The sequence below is a fragment of the Elephantulus edwardii genome, unplaced genomic scaffold (assembly GCF_000299155.1).
Source record: "Elephantulus edwardii isolate Elephantulus edwardi_28Jun2011 unplaced genomic scaffold, EleEdw1.0 scaffold00302, whole genome shotgun sequence".
Taxonomy (NCBI): Eukaryota; Metazoa; Chordata; class Mammalia; order Macroscelidea; family Macroscelididae; genus Elephantulus; species Elephantulus edwardii.
In genome coordinates this window covers 2034009-2050527 of record NW_006400052.1, presented here as the reverse complement: position 1 = coordinate 2050527, position 16519 = coordinate 2034009, and the positions used below count along the sequence as shown (strand labels likewise).

Genomic DNA, 16519 nt, shown 5'->3' with positions numbered 1-16519 from the left:
GATCTGGCCTGTGGAACAGGTTTAAGTCTCTTGGACTGTGTATTTATGGTATCTGGACATCTGACACGCCTGGACAACTGATTGGGTTCCCAGCTGAGTCTGGAGTGGCAAAGGCTGGGGTGACGAATTTTGTGTTACAAAAATTGGTCTCCTTGAGTATATTTGGCTTAAAAGAGACAAGGGGTCTTACTCTCTATGTTTTGGGAGAAAAACTGGTGTTTGGAGCAACAGGCTGGTTTAGACTGCAGGTTTGGCCCCAGCGTAGGTATAATCTATACTGTAGGGTTGGGAACTGGGAGCTCAGTTTGCTAATTTGTGCTGACAGATTGGGGTCTGGTTGTCAACCTTGATGAAACAGGCATTATTCATCTGTTGTGTTTTCTGGTTTGGAATGATAATGGCTGGGATCCTGTTGCCCAATTTCAGTTGACAACAATCAGGGTTTGTTGTCTACTTGGGGGAGACTGAAATCTCTGTCTAGATAGACTGAGATGTCACAAGTGGACAGGTAGCACAGATGATGCCCCTAGTTCCAGGTGATTAAGATTCCCTGTCCCTCGGCCCTGTGGCCAGGTGTTTTATGTGAACAGTGATTTGGTTTGGGGGGCAGAGACCAGGGGACCAATCACCAAGTGTGGGGTGATAGAGTTGGGGCTCTCATTATCAATTTGACTATTTGAAGGTGATAAGATGAGAACAGCAGAGTTGGAGGGTCTTGCTATCTGCGTACCAGGAAGGACTAGGACTGTTTTTTTCCCGTGACTGGAAACACAGATAGTGGGGTTCCACCAGTCTACGTTGCGGTGACAGATTGTGAATCTAGTTGTCTAGGGAGCTCTGATGGCCTAGTGGTAGGAAGTTGTGTTGCAATCTCAAAGGCAGGCAGTTTGAATCAACAAACTGTTCTCTGGGAGAAAGATGGGCAATCTCCTCACATGTGATTAAACTGCCTCTGAAAACCTGCCGGAGGGAGTGTTATGAGTCGGTGCTGACTCCACGGTATGACGGAGCACACCAGCACTACCACATGTCGCATCTGGAGAAACACAGAGTCCAGTTGCTCATGAGAGGGTGAATGTTGGTGTTGTGGAGCCTGTTTATAATATTATACCATCTGGTTTGGGATAGCTGTGACTAGGAATCTAGTTTTGTATAATAGATACTAGAGTCCCAGAGCCTACTCAGAGGTGCAAGAACAGGAATTTGTCACTTAGTAGGAAAGAATATACTGAGTCACTGTATCGAAAGGAATTGGCAGACACAGAAGAATTTCATGAAACAACATATGAGCCAGAACCTATGGTGATGAAGGAAGAAGTTCAGGCTGCTTTGAAGGAAATAACAAAAAATAAGGCCCCAGGAATAGACGGTATACCAGTTGACATATTTCAGCTAAGAGATGCTGCCCTGGATCAGGGACAGTGCCAAGAAATCTGGAGAACAACCATTTAGCCAACTGACTGGAAGAGATCTATATTTGTTCCCATCCCAAAGAAAGGTGACCCAACAGAGTGTGGAAACTATAGAAAAATGTTGATATCACATGCAAGCAAGATTCTGTTGAAGATTATCCAAAAACGACTGGAACAGCACCTCAGCAGAGAACTGCCAGAGGTCCAGGATGGATTTAGAAGGGGTCGTGGTACTAGGGATATTTTAGCTAATGTTGGATGGATCTTGGCCGAAAGCAGAGAGTACTGAAGGAATGTCTATCTGTGCTTCATTGATTATGCAAACGCATTTGACCGTGTGGATCATAACAAACTGTGGCTGACTCTGAGAAGAATGGGAATCCCAGAACACTTGATTGTGCTAATGCGAAACCTATACTTGGACCAAGAGGCAGTTGTCAGAACAGAGCAAGGAAACACTGCACGGTTCAAAATTGGGAAGGGCGTATGCCAGGATGTGTCCTCTCTCCATACTTTTTCAACCTGTATGCAGAACAGATCATCCGGGAGGCTGGGCTCTATGAGGAGAAGTGTAGCATCAGGATTGGTGAAAGATCTATCAGCAATCTGTGTTATGCAGATGACACAGCCCTGCTTGCTGAAACTGAGGACCTGAAGCGCTTGCTGCAGAGGGTCAAAGACTGCAGCCTTCAATATGGATTGAGGCTCAATGTCAAGAAGACAAAGATTCTCACTAATGGAACAATTGGCAGCATCAGGATGAATGGTGAAGAGATTGAGATTGTTCACAGCTTTAGTCTGCTTGGCTCCACAATCAACACTCTTGGCACCAGTAGCCAGGAAATTAAAAGACTTATTGCGATGGGAAAGTCTGTTGTTAGGGACCTTGCTAAAGTACTGAAGAGCAATGGTGTGCATCTGATACAGGCCATGGTCTTTGTTATCACTTATTATGCATCAGAGAGTTGGACAATGACTAAGGAGGATAGAAGGAGAATTGATGCCTTTGAGCTGTGGTGTTGGAGAAGAGTATTGAGGGTACCAGGGACTGCTAAGAAAACAAACAGATTCATCCAGGAGAGGGTTAAACCAGGGTACTCCTTGGAGGCAAGGATTCTGAGGCTTCGTCTGACATACTTTGGTCATGTTGTAAGGAGAGACCAATCCTTGGAGAGGGACATCATGCTTGGGAGGATGGAGGGCAGGCACAGGAGAGGAAGGCCCTCTAGGAGGCGGATTGATTCGGTGACTGGGGTAATCGGGATGGGTGTGTCGGAGACAGTGAGATTGGCACAGGACAGAGCAGAGTTTAGGGCTGTTGTACACAGGGTCGCTATGAGTCGCAAACGACTCGACGGCACATAACAACAACAACAACAACAACAGGAGAGTATAGTCAGGAGCAATGGAGCAGGCAGCAGTATAGCAAGGGGCAGTGGAGTGAGGGCCATGGAGGGGGCAGTGAAGTCTGGGGCAGGGTGTGGGGTACAGTGCATTGGAGGCAGTGCAGGAGGGCAGTGGAGTGGGGGACAGTGAAGGCTGAGATGGTGGGTGGGGTACAGTGGAGTGGGGGAGCAGTGTCATGGGGAGCAATGGAGTGGGGGACAGCGGAGTGGAACTGTGGAGGGTCAGTGAAGCTGATGATAGAGTTGGGGGCAGTGCAGTGGAGTGGGGGTCAGTGGAGAAGGGTCAGAGAAGGGGGGCAGTGGAATGGAGTCAGTGGAACAGGGACTCAGTGGAATGGGGAGGTCAGTGGAGTATGGGTCAGTGGAATGGGGAGTCAGTGGAGGGGGCAGTGGAGTGGGGAGCGGTATCCCACAGGGACTGACAGTATGGTCTTGCAGTTGGGGTGAGGAGATGGAGGGTCTTTTGAAGTGGAGTTTTGTCTTTGGTTGCTGGGACTTATGATGAAACGCCATAGCAGATGTCATTAATGAACAGGAATTCCCTTTCTTGCAGTTCTAGAACTCTCAGGTCAGGACACTGGCCTAGAGAGGCTTCGTCTTGGTGCAGCCTGAGGGCAGATCTTGCCTTTCCTTGGCTTGTACGTAGTCCCTCATGTGATGTTCAACCTGCCCACCGTCACCTGTCCATTTGCTTCCAAAAAAAAATCACAGTCCTGAAATTATCCTACACTTTCTACTCCCTACACAGGGAGTTAGAATCAACTTGATGACTACTGGTGGGATTCTTTTTTTCTTTTTTTTTAAGTGATTAAACTAGGGCTAGGGCTGTTTGACATCCTAGGGTATCTATCTATGACTTGTTTTGGGAGCTCTGGTAGCCTATTGGTAAGAAGCACGCTGCAGTCCCAAAGGCATGTGGTTCAAATGCACCAGCTGCTCCATGGGAGCTCCGAGTTCGCTCCTACTCAGCAGCACACAATATGCCTGGTTGGGGATCATCAAGTCTGGGGGAACCAGACATTGGCTCTGGGGTGACCTGAGGCTGCGAGGCTAGATGCTGAGCTGGTGGGTGACTAGCTGTGGCATTCAGATGAGTATTTTTTTTAAACGACTAGCTGTGTGTGTGTGTGTGTGTGTACTGTCAAATCGGATCTGACTGGTACAGGAGGAGATTGTCCCTCCTTCTCCAGCAGAGCATTTGGTGGATTCGAACTGCATGCCTCTGGGATTGCAGTGCAGCTTCTTGCCACTATGCCACCAGAGCTCGCCTAGCTGTGTTTTTATTGACTGTGGGATTCTGAAGGTTAATGGTTGATTTAGGAGTGTGTGAGTCTAAGGGGGTATTTTAAACTGGAGATTAAATGCCAAGTTAGGTGACATAACATGACGTCTAGATGAGAATTCTTAAGATTGGGGGTTCAGAGTTCTAATTTAGGGGTTATTTAATTGAGTGCTCAGATTCAAAGATGTTCTCGTTTCTGGGTGATTAAAGCAAACAACTCAATATGTCCAGATTGTGGTGGTTGTTGTTGTGTACTGTAGAGTTGGAACCGACCCATAACTGACCCTCCAAGTGGGTTTTCAGAGGCGGTTAATCGCACGGGAGGAGACTGCCCGTCCTCCCATGGAGCAGCTCATGGCCTTGAACAGCATGCCTTTGGGATTGCAGTGTAGTTTCTTGCCACTAGGCCACCAGAGCTCCCAGATGTCTAGATTAGGGGTGTCCAAGCTGCGCAATTAACAACAACATAGAGAAAGCTCTGTTGGCCTAGTGAACAGAAAGTGATACTACCAAGCCAAAGGTGGGTGATTTTAATCTGCAGCCCTCGGGCCTGGTTTTAACTGTTTTTGGTCAAACATTCTTCTAGGTGGTATAAACCCTGGTCTGTCCACTTGCTGTACAGAGGTAACTCGTGGTTGCTGTGATGCTGAACACTGACACTGATGTGTCAAACAAGAGAATGGTTATCCATGGTGGACAGTGTGTGGTGGAGCTTCCTGATTAAAACAAGCTTGGAAGCAGGAGTGGCATCCACTTCCAAAATAGGTTGCCTCCAGAAACCCTATGAAATTGGAGAAAGGAAAGTTATACAGGTGTTTAGGTCTTTCATTCATAAGGGTCGCTACGAGTTGCCTATGACTCAATGGCACTTAACAACAACAACAACAAAGCTGCGCCTGATCCAGGACATGGTCTTTACAATTACTTGCTATGAGTCAGAAAGCTGGACAATGACTAGGGATGATAGAAAGAGAATTGATGCCTTTGAGTCGTGGTACTGGAGAAGAGTGTTGAATATACCGTGGATTGCTAGAACAAACAGGTTCATCCTAGTGAGGGTGAAGCCAGTCTGCTCCTTGGAGGCAAGGATTCTGAGGCTTCATCTGACATACTTTGGGTATGTTGCAAGAAGCAAACAGTTCTTGGAGAGGGACATCATGCTTGGAGGGGTGGAGGGACAGCGCAGAAGACAAAGACCCTTAATGAGATGGATTGATTCAGTGATTGGGGCAGTGGTGGTAGGTGTGTTCGAGACAATAAGGTTGGCACAGGATAGAAGAGGTTTCAGGGCTGTTACGCTATGAGTCACAGGTGACTTGATAGCACATAATAACAACAACAAGCTGCAATCCAGAAGGCACGCGTTTGAGACCACCAGCTGCTCCATGGGAGAAGGATGGGCAATCTCATCTCATGCAATTAACTGCCTCTGAAAACCTACCAGAGGGTCAGCTATGAGTTGGTTCCTACTCAGTGGTACACAAAAACAACAACAATGTAAGTCCTCACAACAGCACAGGATAGGGCAATTTTCTGTCCTGTTGTTCAGAGGGCCACCCTGAGTTATAGTGGGACAGATGGAAAATCACCTACATGTTGACATTGACATGACCAAATGGAACTCTAAATGTCAGGTTTTGAGGGTGGCCCATGTTATAGGTTAAAATGCTCCCCTCAACAAGATACGTTGAAGCCTAACCTGGTGTTCTGTGAATGGAAAGCAGTGTCTTTGATGCTCACTTCAGCAACACATACACTAAAATTAGAAAAATCCAGAGAAGATTAGCATGGATCCTGTGCAAAGATGACATGCAATTTTGTGAAGCATTCCATATTTTTAACAAATGGTGTTGGCAAAATTGGAAAACTATCTGTAGAAAACTCAAGCAAGATCCACACTTCCCTCCATACACAAAAACCAACTCAAGGTGGATCATGGACCTAGGACTAAAACCAAGGACTATAAACTTCATTAAAGAAAAGCTTGGAAGAACTCTAGAAGGCCTAATCCACAACATAAACGGTCTTCCAAGCATCCTGAAAAACCTACAACCAGGAGAGGATAAAATAGATTAATGCAACCTTCTAAGAATCAAATCTCTTGCACATCCAAAGACTTCTCCAATAGGGTAAAAAGGGAAGCCAAAGACTGGGGAAAAGTATTTGGTAATGACATGTCAGATAAGGGAGTTATACCTAGAATTTATAAAATACTTGAGCATCACAACAAGATAAAGGGAAACAATCCAGCTAACAAATGGGCACCGGATATGAACAGACACTTCATCAAAGAAGACATTCCAATGGCGAACAAACGCATGAATAAATGTTCAAAATTCCTAGTTCTAAGAGAAATGCAAATCAAAACAACTGTGAGCTATCATCTCACCCCAGTAGGAATAGCAAAATTTAACAGAACAGCAAGCAACAAGTGCTGGTGAGGTTGTGGAGAGTCTGGAACCTTTATTCACTGTTGGTGGGAGTGTAAAACGATGCAACCACTATGAAAGGCTGTATGGCGCTTTCTCAAAAAAGGTGCAAATAGAAATACCATTTGACCCAGCAATTCTACTACTGGAAATACACCCTAAAGAAATCATAACCACCACTCAAGAAGATATATGCACACCCATATTTATCATGGCTTTGATCACAATAACAAAGAGTTGAAACAACCCAAGTGCCCATCAACAAATGAATGGATAGAGAAGCTGTGTATATTCACACAATGGAATACTACGCTGCATTGAAAAACAAGGAACTCATGAAATATTATTCAAAATGGGTGACCATGGAGGACATTATGCTGAGTGAAATATCGCAGTCATAAAAGAACAAATACTGCATAGTGCTGTGTTGTAAAATGCGATTGACATAGAGGTTGTGGGTGAGACTGAGAAAGAAGGAATAAATTGAGGGAGAGAACTGTTTAAAAGGAATATATGATTAGATATTATTGTCATGACAGGAGTCTAGAATGAAGGCTGCATAGTGGAGTGGACTTGGGGGGAGGGATTGTATAACAATGAAAGAATTTTTCTTTTACTTTTTAAAGAGAAGAGCAACCTGGGGGGAAGGGGTGGATGGGGAGAAACAATGAATGAATGAAAATCCAAAGTCTCTGTAAATTTTCAATAAAATTGATAATAATGAGGGAGCTCTGGTGGCCTAGTGGCAAGAAGCTGCACTGCAATCCCAGATGTGAGCAGTTCGAATCCACCAGATGCTCTGCTGGAAAAGGAGGGACAATGTCCTCCTGCACCAGTCAGGCACGATTTGATGGTACACACACACACACACAAAAAAAATATTTAAAAATTGGAAAAAATTAATAATAGTGTCTTTGACTATGCTATATAGAGTTGGGTGAACCCCAATCTAATATGAGTGTTGTCTGTGTGTGTACTGTCAAATCGGATCTGACTGGTACATGAGGAGATTGCCACTCCTTCTCCAGCAGGGCATTTGGTGGATTCAGACAGCTCGTCTCTGGGATTGCACTGCAGCTTCTTGCCACTAGGCCACCAGAGCTCCCTTGAGTGGTATCTTTTAAAGAGAAGGAGATGGTTTCTATGAAGATGGCATTGAAAGTGAAGAAGGAAGCTCCTGCCTCTCCCAAAACTGAAGCCAAAGCAAAGGCATTAAAGGCCAAGAAGGCCATCCTGAAGGGCAACCACACACACACACACACACACACACACACACACACACACACACACGTCACCCACCTTCTGGCAGCCTAAGATGCAGAGACTCTGAAGGCAGCCTAAATTCCCCCAGAAGAGCACCCCCAGGAGAAACAATCTTGACTACTATGCCGTCATCAAGTCTCCCCTGACCACTGAGTCAGCTATGAAGAAGATAGAAGATAACAACACACTTGTGTTCACTGTGGATGTCAAGGCCAACAAGCACCAAATCAAATAAGCTGTAAAGAAGCTCTATGACATTGATGTGGCTAAAATCAACATCTTGATTAGTCCTGATGGAGAGAAGAAGGCCCATGTTCGACTTGCTCCTGACTATGATGCTTTGGACGTTGTCAACAAAATTGGGATCATCTAAACTGAGTCCAGCGGGCTAATTCTAAATACAAACTTTTCTCAAAAAAAAAAAAAAAGAGAGAGAGAGAGAGTAAAAAGGTGGCTGTGAGGTGATGGAGTCAAAGACAGGCCCAGCATTGCCAGCGCCACCAGAAGCTCGGAGAAGTCAAGGGGAGAGAGCCTGGCCTAAATGTGAAGGTGGTGAATCCACCCGCTGCTCTGAGAAAGATGAGCGATCTCCTCTTGAATAATTTATAGCCGCTGAAAAACCACTAGAGGATCAGTTATGAGTTGGTCCTGATTTTGCAGCATTGAATTAAGGTGAATTAATGCCTTTAACCTCTGTTGTTGTGCACCATCAAGTCAAAACCCTCCCAAAGCTGACTCTCCAGTGGGTTTTCAAAGGCAGGAAACTGCACAAGAGAAGACTGCCCATCTTTCTCCTGCAAACCAGCTGTACCTTTGTGTTGGCCGTGCAACTCCTTACCACTAGGCCACCAGAACTCTCTCTAGGGCAGTGAAAAAGTATATTTCTCTTGTTTTAAGCCACTGGTGGTACTTTATTTCAGCAGCCCTAGGACACCAGGACAGCCCACAAGTCTGTGGTGACCATTTGGGTGGGTGATCAACTGTCTCCCTCAGGAATTTTGTCATTCTCAAGCATGGGGGGGGCAGTTGAAGGTGACTAGGTACTTTGGGGTACTCATTAAGAGATTCTGATACATATCATTTAGGGCTAAGTCTCAAGGCCTTGGAGGGATATGAAGATGGTTGTCTAAATATCTATGCTTTGCCAGAAACTGTGTCTTGATGTGAAGGTGGGCAGGAGAGATAGAGACTTAACTGACTAGTTTCAGGGAGATTTGGCAGGGAGGAAGTTCTTCACCTATATTTAGTAGAAACTGAGTTTTAGGGTTCAGATGTCCAGCTTGGGGGAGATTTAAGCTAGGTGGGTTCTACATGCCAATTTAAGACTAATTGAGTTTAAGGGTTCAGTTGTCTGACTTGATGAAAACAGTTATAAACACTTAGTTTTGGGGTGGTTCAGATCCAGTCCCATTTCCTCATTTGTGATTGTCGTGGGGGTAACACACAGTAGGTACTTTATTCCAGCAGCCCTAGGACACCAGGACAGCCCACAGCTAGGACTCTGAGCAGATTGTGGGTGGTACATCTTTAGCCTTCAGTGAGGAAGGAGAAAGCATAACTTAGGTGTACTAACTTTGGGGTCCTGTGGCCTAATTTTTGGGTGGCTGGGTCTGCAGGAATCAATGCCTAGTTTGGAGGTGACTTATTGATCCTTATTTGGAGGCAACTGAACCAAAGGCCCATTTCCCTTGTTCCCTTGTGGTCTGGTGGTAAGGAAGTACGCTGCCCACCCAAAGGTACACAGTTCAAGTCCATCAATTATCCCGCTCAAGAAAGATGGACAGTCTTCTCCCGCGTGATTGACTGCCCCTGGAAACCCGCTGGAGGGTCAGTTATGAGTCTGAATCGAGGGAACGAAACAACAGGAGTATCTTAGGGCAGCTCTGGTGGTGTAATCCCTAGGGGGTTTCGCTGCTAACCCATAGGCTGTGTGTCCGGAGGTTCAAATCCACTGATGGTTTAGAAGGAGAAAGGAGTCTTGGGAACCGCAACAGTGTCACTATGGGTGACAAGACTGCAGTAAGTGATGGGTAATTTCGGGCTGGGTGCCTTCTCAGGAGCAAGTAGGGGTGGAGACCAGAATCTCCCTTTTTGAAAAGTCCAGGCATGGGCTCAGACGCATGGGCTCAGTCCTTCTCGGTGTTTCTGGGCTGGCGAGCCATCCATGTGGCCTGGAGTGACAGAGCCTAGAGAAGAGATCTTGGTCTGATCCCACCAGGGGGTCAGCTAGGAGGTCCTAAGGTGAGTGGGGCTCACGTGACTAATTTATGGGTATCTAGGAGCCTCCTTGGGGAAATCCGAGATCCTGACCTTCAGATCTAGGGAGCCTGGCTCTACCTCTGCTACCCCAATACCCCGCCCCTACAGGGGCTCTGCCAGAAGACGGTCCCTTCTGGGATGGCTGACTCAGGGGGTCGCTCGCCTGGAGTGCGGAGTTGTGGTGGGGCCCGAGGGGGTCCTGGCGGGTGGGAGGGTGCGCTTCGGCGCGAAGCCCGGCTCTGGCCCCCCAGGCAGGCTGCGGCGGGGGGTTCCCGCGGGAAGCGGAGCGCAGCGGGGCGGCCGGCGGCGGGAGGGCCAGCGCCGGAGTGACAGGAGAGGAAGAAAAATGGGCCGAGAAATCAGAGTGGACGCGAGGGGGGCGCGAGCCCGAGAGCGAGGGGCGGCGGCGGCGGCGGGGGCCGCGCCTGGGCCTCGGGGGACTCTGCCCGCGCGCCTCCCGGAACCCCGTCCGAGGGGCCCCCTAATTCCAACCCCGTGCCTCCGGGGGTCCCAGTGCGCACCCCTCCCGCACCCCAGTCCCCTCCCCTGCATCCCAGCCACCTCCTAGGCATCCTAGTCCCCACCTCGCATTCCAGCACCCCCGCCTCCCCCTCCGGGGACTTCCATTGACCCCCCCCACTCTTTCACCCCTCTCCCTGCTCAGCCTCCGCCGCCTGCGTTCTAGACGCTGCGCCCACGTTCTAAACTCCGCAACCTGGGCGCCCTCCCCCTCCAAGTCCCAGACACCCCCTTTCCACAACTTGGTCCTCGCATCCTGACTCCCTCCCGGTTGGGTCCCACTGGGGCCCCTCAGCCCCGTCTCCCCCAAGGTTGGGAGCGGAAATGGGGCGGTGGCGGGGGAGGGGCAGGGCGGGGGCGGCGGCCAATGGAGCGGGAAGCAGGACAAATGAGGCCCGGCCCGCGTGGCCGACAGGCCCCTCCATCTTCCCATTAGCGCCTAATGGCCCCCCCGCCGCAGCCTGATGAAGATTTATCGGCCCCGGAACCCCCGGCCGCCCCCGCCCGGGCCTCCCCGCGCCCCGCGCGGACACCTGATGAAGCCGTCAGCGGAGGGAGGGGCGCGCGGCTCCCGGGGACCCCACGAGGCAGAGACCACCCCAAGACAGTCCCCGAGCCCCGGGCGGATTTGAGGGGAGGGTCTGGTCCACCGTCTAGGGAGCACCCCAACAGTGAGCACTAACCCAGGACAGGGAGGGAGCCTTTGGCCAAGTTTGAGAGAAGATGGAACTGGGGTCCTGAAACCTGGGTCTTCCGGAGAAGTGGATTCTGGTTGCGAACTTCAAAGAACGAGGAGGAGGATGGTGCCCCATTCCTGGGTCCTGGGGAGAGGAAGGGGAGCTGGGGGAGGGGTCCTGGCTCTGAGAGAGGAGGGCTCTGGAGTCCAGGGCCTGAGAGGCTTAAACTTAGGTCCTCGAAGAGACGGGATTGGGAATCCCCTCATTCCCTCATCTCCAGGGACTGAGGGAAGAAGGGGTTGGGGACCCCCCTGGACTCCCGGTCTGAGGGAGGAGGGGGCTGGGGGCCTGGACTCCTGGGTCTGAGGGAGGAGGGAGCTGAGGCCTGGACTCCTGGGGCTGGGGAAGGAGGAGCTGGAGGTCCTGGGCTTGAGGCTGGGAGCCCGGCATTGGGGGGCTGGGTTGGGAGCCCTCTGATTGATTTCTGTTTACCGGCTGTCCCCGCGGGCGGAAGAGCGAATCGCGCCCCATCCATCAACAGGCTCGCAGCCTCCCTAATAAAAACATTTTACTCCTAAATGATCTCGAACTAATTAACTCAAAGTGTTAATTAAAGTTTGCGCAGACAGCATTGTCATCAGGCAGGGCGGTGGATCCATCTTCCTAAGAGGGAGAGAGAGAGATGGGCTTGGGGGGGCATCTGAAAAGAAGACCAAGTTCCCCACCCCCTCACTCTAGCGTCCCTGCCCTGTCCCCTGTCTCCTGCGTGTCTCTCCCCACCCGGACTCCACTTTCTGAGGGTTTTTCCCTCTTTAATTCTGTGTCTCTTCTTCTGACACAATGTCACTGTGCATCTCTCCGGGTCTCTTGCCATCTCTGGTTCCTCACTTTGCTCCCATTAATATGGAGCCTTTCTGTACATACCTCCATGTGCATTGAGGTTGTGTGTGGATTCTGTGTGCCAGGGGTCACACGTGTGCCCATGTGTATATCATAGGACACGTGTGCCGTTTTGGACATGTGTAACAGTGTAAACGTGTGAATACAGGGTCCATGTATGGCCTCATATGTAAGTGTTCAGGGGTTAAAGTGTTGGCATGAGTGTGTTACATGGCTGTGCTGTGGACTAGGGTGTCAGGGTTTGTGTGTGCACACATGCTTGGAGCCCATGGGTGTGTATCTGGTGTGCCTGTGTGTGGACACTGGTGGGTGCAGCTCTCTGTGTGAACAGATCAGTGTGGAAAGGTGTGTGGTCAGGGTCCAAGTGTGGATTCGTTCTTGTGAGCCCAGGAATGTGTATAACTTTGCACGTCAGAATTTATCTCAGGGTGTGTGTTTGTGGATGTGTGTGTGTGTGTGTGTGTGTGTGTGTGTGGTATGCAGGGATGCTGTGGCTAGCAGCAGGCTGGGGAGCTCTACCAAGGTGTCTGTCCCTGAGGCTGTTTGAGGGTGCTTGGGGTCCCCCAGCAACGGGCCCTGGGTGTCTCTCTGTTCTCCATACAGCATTACCACACACAGGCCATCAGGTCATGCAGGATAAAAGGCTGCAAGTCAGTGACCAAACTTGAACTCCTTCTCCAACTCAGGTGAACTCCTCCCTGAGCCCCTGACCCGCCTCTTCCTCCTCCTCTCCACCTCCTTGGCCCCCCCTCTCCCCCACAGGCCAGTAGGGCAAGGGAGCTGGGGCCATCATAGGCCACCAGGCCATGGGCATCAGTGGGGTGGCTGGCTGGGCGGCCCCGGTGTGAGCTCATACATCAGGGCTGACAGGCTCCGAAAGCCCCGGAATTAAAACCTAAATCGAATATTGATCACCCGCTCCGGCCGTGGTGCCCATGACGGCCCCCCCCCCAGCTCCCTCTCGCTTGTTCCCTGCTCTCAAGCGTCACCGCTGTCCTGTCTCTTTCTCTCTGTCTCTCGCCTCCTCTCTCTCCAGCTTCTCCCTGTCCTGACCCCTTCTCCCCAGTGCCTTCTGGGCTGAGACCAAGACCAAGAGACACCCAGAGACTGAGAAACACTGAGGCACCAAACAACACCAGTTTAACACAGAGCTGAAGGCAGACACACAGAACGAGTGACATGTGGACACCAAACCCAGGCAGGCAGACGGACAGACATACCCAGAGACCGACAGAGACACACACACACAGACACATACACACAGAGACCGACAGAGACACACACACACAGACACATACACACAGAGACCGACAGAGACACACCAAGGAAGTTACACACCAAAAGTCACCAAGATATACACAAGAACACTGCAGCCAAGGGAAGTTACTCTCGGGCCCAGACAGTCAGACAGATGTCCACAGAGTTACAGTCACATAGGGCCACACAGGACACGGAGTAGAGACACATACAGGGAGCTAGGCCCAGTGGCACCCGAGTTCCAGGACCCAGACCGAGGGCAAGAGGGACAGAAAGTCACACAGGCATGACTGCACCTGCCCGGGAGTGGCACAAACCAGGGACGCACTCCCTTTCTCCCTCTTTCCACTTAGGCCAGACCCTGCTGCTGCCCCCTCCCCCTCTCCCCACATTCCATTCCCTCCAGAGGCCAAGGAAGGGAGGCCTGGCCAGCGAGGGAAATCCCACCCTTATCCTCCTCCAGCCCAACCTCATCCCAAACACTGGGTCCAGGAAAGGAACTGGAGAGTGGAATCCCTAGAAAGAAAAAAAGAAAAAAAAAACAAACCAAAAAAAAAAAAACCCGGTCCACATCCAAAGAAGGGCGGAGACAAGGCCAAGGTCATGGTTCCAGGTCTGGCCTAGGGATCTGGGTCCCTATCTTTGAGACCACCTGTGGGATCCAGGGCAGACAGCGGGAAGAACTTCCCAAGACCATGAACGCTGGGGTGCATCCGAGGGGGTCGGGGCGCTGCCCCAGCCCCCACCCACACCCCGCGGTTTCTAGGCTGGGGCGGGCGGCCGCGGAGGCGGGCGGTGGCGACTGCCGGGGAGAAGATGAATCTTTCATGAGTGATTTGCGGCCGCCTCTTCTCGTCCCGTGTTGTTTAATGTTTCAATTTGGGCGAAAGCAAAACATTCAATCAGGCGGATTAAGTGCGTAATGCGTCTCATCGCTCAATCTGTCGCCTCCGCCGGGCAGCCCGCCGGGTGGGGGGGCTGAGAGGGGGTGGCAGGCAGAGACCCCAGCTCGGGGATTGGGGGGAGCCTGGTCCCCAGCTTCTTTCCCAGCGCTGCGCCTCTGGGACGCGCCCCCCCCCCCCAGGACTAGACGCCTCTCCATCCACATCCTGCCCGCCAGGCCCCAGTCTCCTGGGATCAGGCCAAGCCTCCCCTCACATACCTCTCCCTCTCACATACCTCTGAGGGTTCACTGGCTTTTCGCACCCCAGCTCCTCATCACCCTCTGCCCCCTACCTCCAGGGGTCGGTCGGTCTGTCTCTCACTCCCAGTTTGTGTCCACCTTCCCTGTCTTTCCACCTGAGCTAGCCTATTTCTTCCAGGAGCATCTGTTCATCTCTTCCTGTTGTCTCTCTGTGTCCACCTGCTTCCCCTATATCTCTGCGTCCACCCATCTGCCCCTTGCATTTTTTTCTCTCCCTTCTCCAGCTCTGACCCCACCTCTATTCACTAACTCCCCTTCTGCCTACCTCTCTGGAACTATCTGTTCCCAGTGGCTCGCAGCCTACACCTCTCAGCCCACAACAGGCCCCCACCCCCACTGTCTGTGTGCAGGTTCCTCTCATGCCCATCCTTCTGCCCCTCTCTGTCCCTGTCTCTGCAGCCTCACTGCTTCCCAGCCTGTCCATCGTCCTGCTCCCTGTGTGCCTCGGCCAGGCCTGTGTCCACCAGTCCCTGCCCACCTCCCTCCATCCTTTTCTCTCTGCTGTGTCTCTGCCCCATTTCCTTTGCTGTCCCCCTGGTTCTGCTCTGGCATTCTGGTTTTCTCCACCTGGATTCCTTGGCTGGTCAGTTCCCAGTCCCTAGGTTGGCCCAATCCTCCATGTCCGCTAGGGGGCAGCAGGTCCAGGCTTTTCTGAGGGGAGGTGGACAGAGAGGATGACTGAGCTTCCAAGCTGACCTCTCGGCCTCTCTGCAGACCACCAGGTTCATGGAAAATCCAGGCCCCTAGACCTGTCTGATCCAGGAGTGCTGGTTCCTCCCTCCTCCCTCAGACCCAGGAGTCCAGGCCTCCAGCCTGCTCCTCCCTCAGACCTGGGAGTCAAGGCTCAAACCCCCAGACTCAAACCCAAGCTCCCAGCCCCCTCTTTTCCTCAGACCTTCCAAGAGTCAAGGCTCTAGCTCCCTCCTGCACATAACCCAGAGGCGGGACCTCCTACCCCTCCCACCTTCCCTCTCCACCCAGGGGTCCTGTCCTCCAGCCCCCTCCCCCCACCATCCTGGGCAGCCGGTGACCTGCTGGGGCTGAATGGAGACTTCAGGCTCTGACAGGCTCTAGGCAGCACTGTTGTCGCTGCTACCAGCCAGCTGCTGAGACCCACAAGCCCATAAGGCCAGGGACCCCCAGCCTGTGTGGACGCATGACGGGGCACACAGATGGATTCCAGGAGATACAAGTGATTTGTCACAGCACACGGGGACACACAGGGACACCAGAGCTCAGCCCCACAGACAGAGGTAGGTCCAGGAAATGCTGCACAGCTCACTGGAGGACACACTTCACAGACATCCAGTCATGCCCGGGAGCCCCAGGTTCGAGGACTTGGCCAGCCTGGTTGGTTGCTCCCAGATACACCACACATTGTGACTGGTCCAATCTTGGGCTTTGCAGTGTGGAACACACACACACACACACACACACACACACACACACACTCTCAGAGTGAGTGACCTTTAGGGGATAGCATAGGAAGCGCAAGTGGGTCTCCCCTGATTCCCCTCCCTGCACTCTCGCTGACACCCTCAGACTCTGCCCTCACCCTGGGTGCCCTCCCCCCCACCTCAGTGCCCTCTGCTGCCCCCCCATCCTCACCATCCCCTCTTGTCTCTCTCTCTCTGCCCAAGTTTCTCCAAATTTCTCTCTGACTTTCTGCGTCTCTCTCAGTTTCTGCGCCTTTGTGCCCATTTCTTTGCCCCTCTGTGGGGACGAGACACACGAAGTTCACCTCTTGGTGGGCTCAGCTTTCTGTCTCCTATCTTGTTCCCTCGTCGTGGAGTTTCTACCTCTGTGTCTCTCTGAATGTTTCTCTCCGTCTCTGCCTCTCTCTAATTCTAGCCCTTCCAGCCCAAGTTTTTCCCTGTGTGCCTCTCTCCCCGTATCTCTGCACCTCTCTGT

General features: G+C 51.4%; 1 protein-coding gene across 1 annotated transcript in view; it reads left to right on the top strand.

Annotated features, from left to right (window-relative positions):
* Positions 1 to 11012: 11012 nt before the first annotated feature.
* LOC102855600 overlaps positions 11013 to 16519 on the top strand; it is a 29825-nt gene continuing 24318 nt past the window's right edge. Inside the window, exon 1 of the mRNA XM_006900958.1 lies at positions 11013 to 11241. Within this exon, the coding sequence (XP_006901020.1) occupies positions 11013 to 11241 (229 nt within the window). The remainder of the gene's footprint in view (positions 11242 to 16519) is intronic.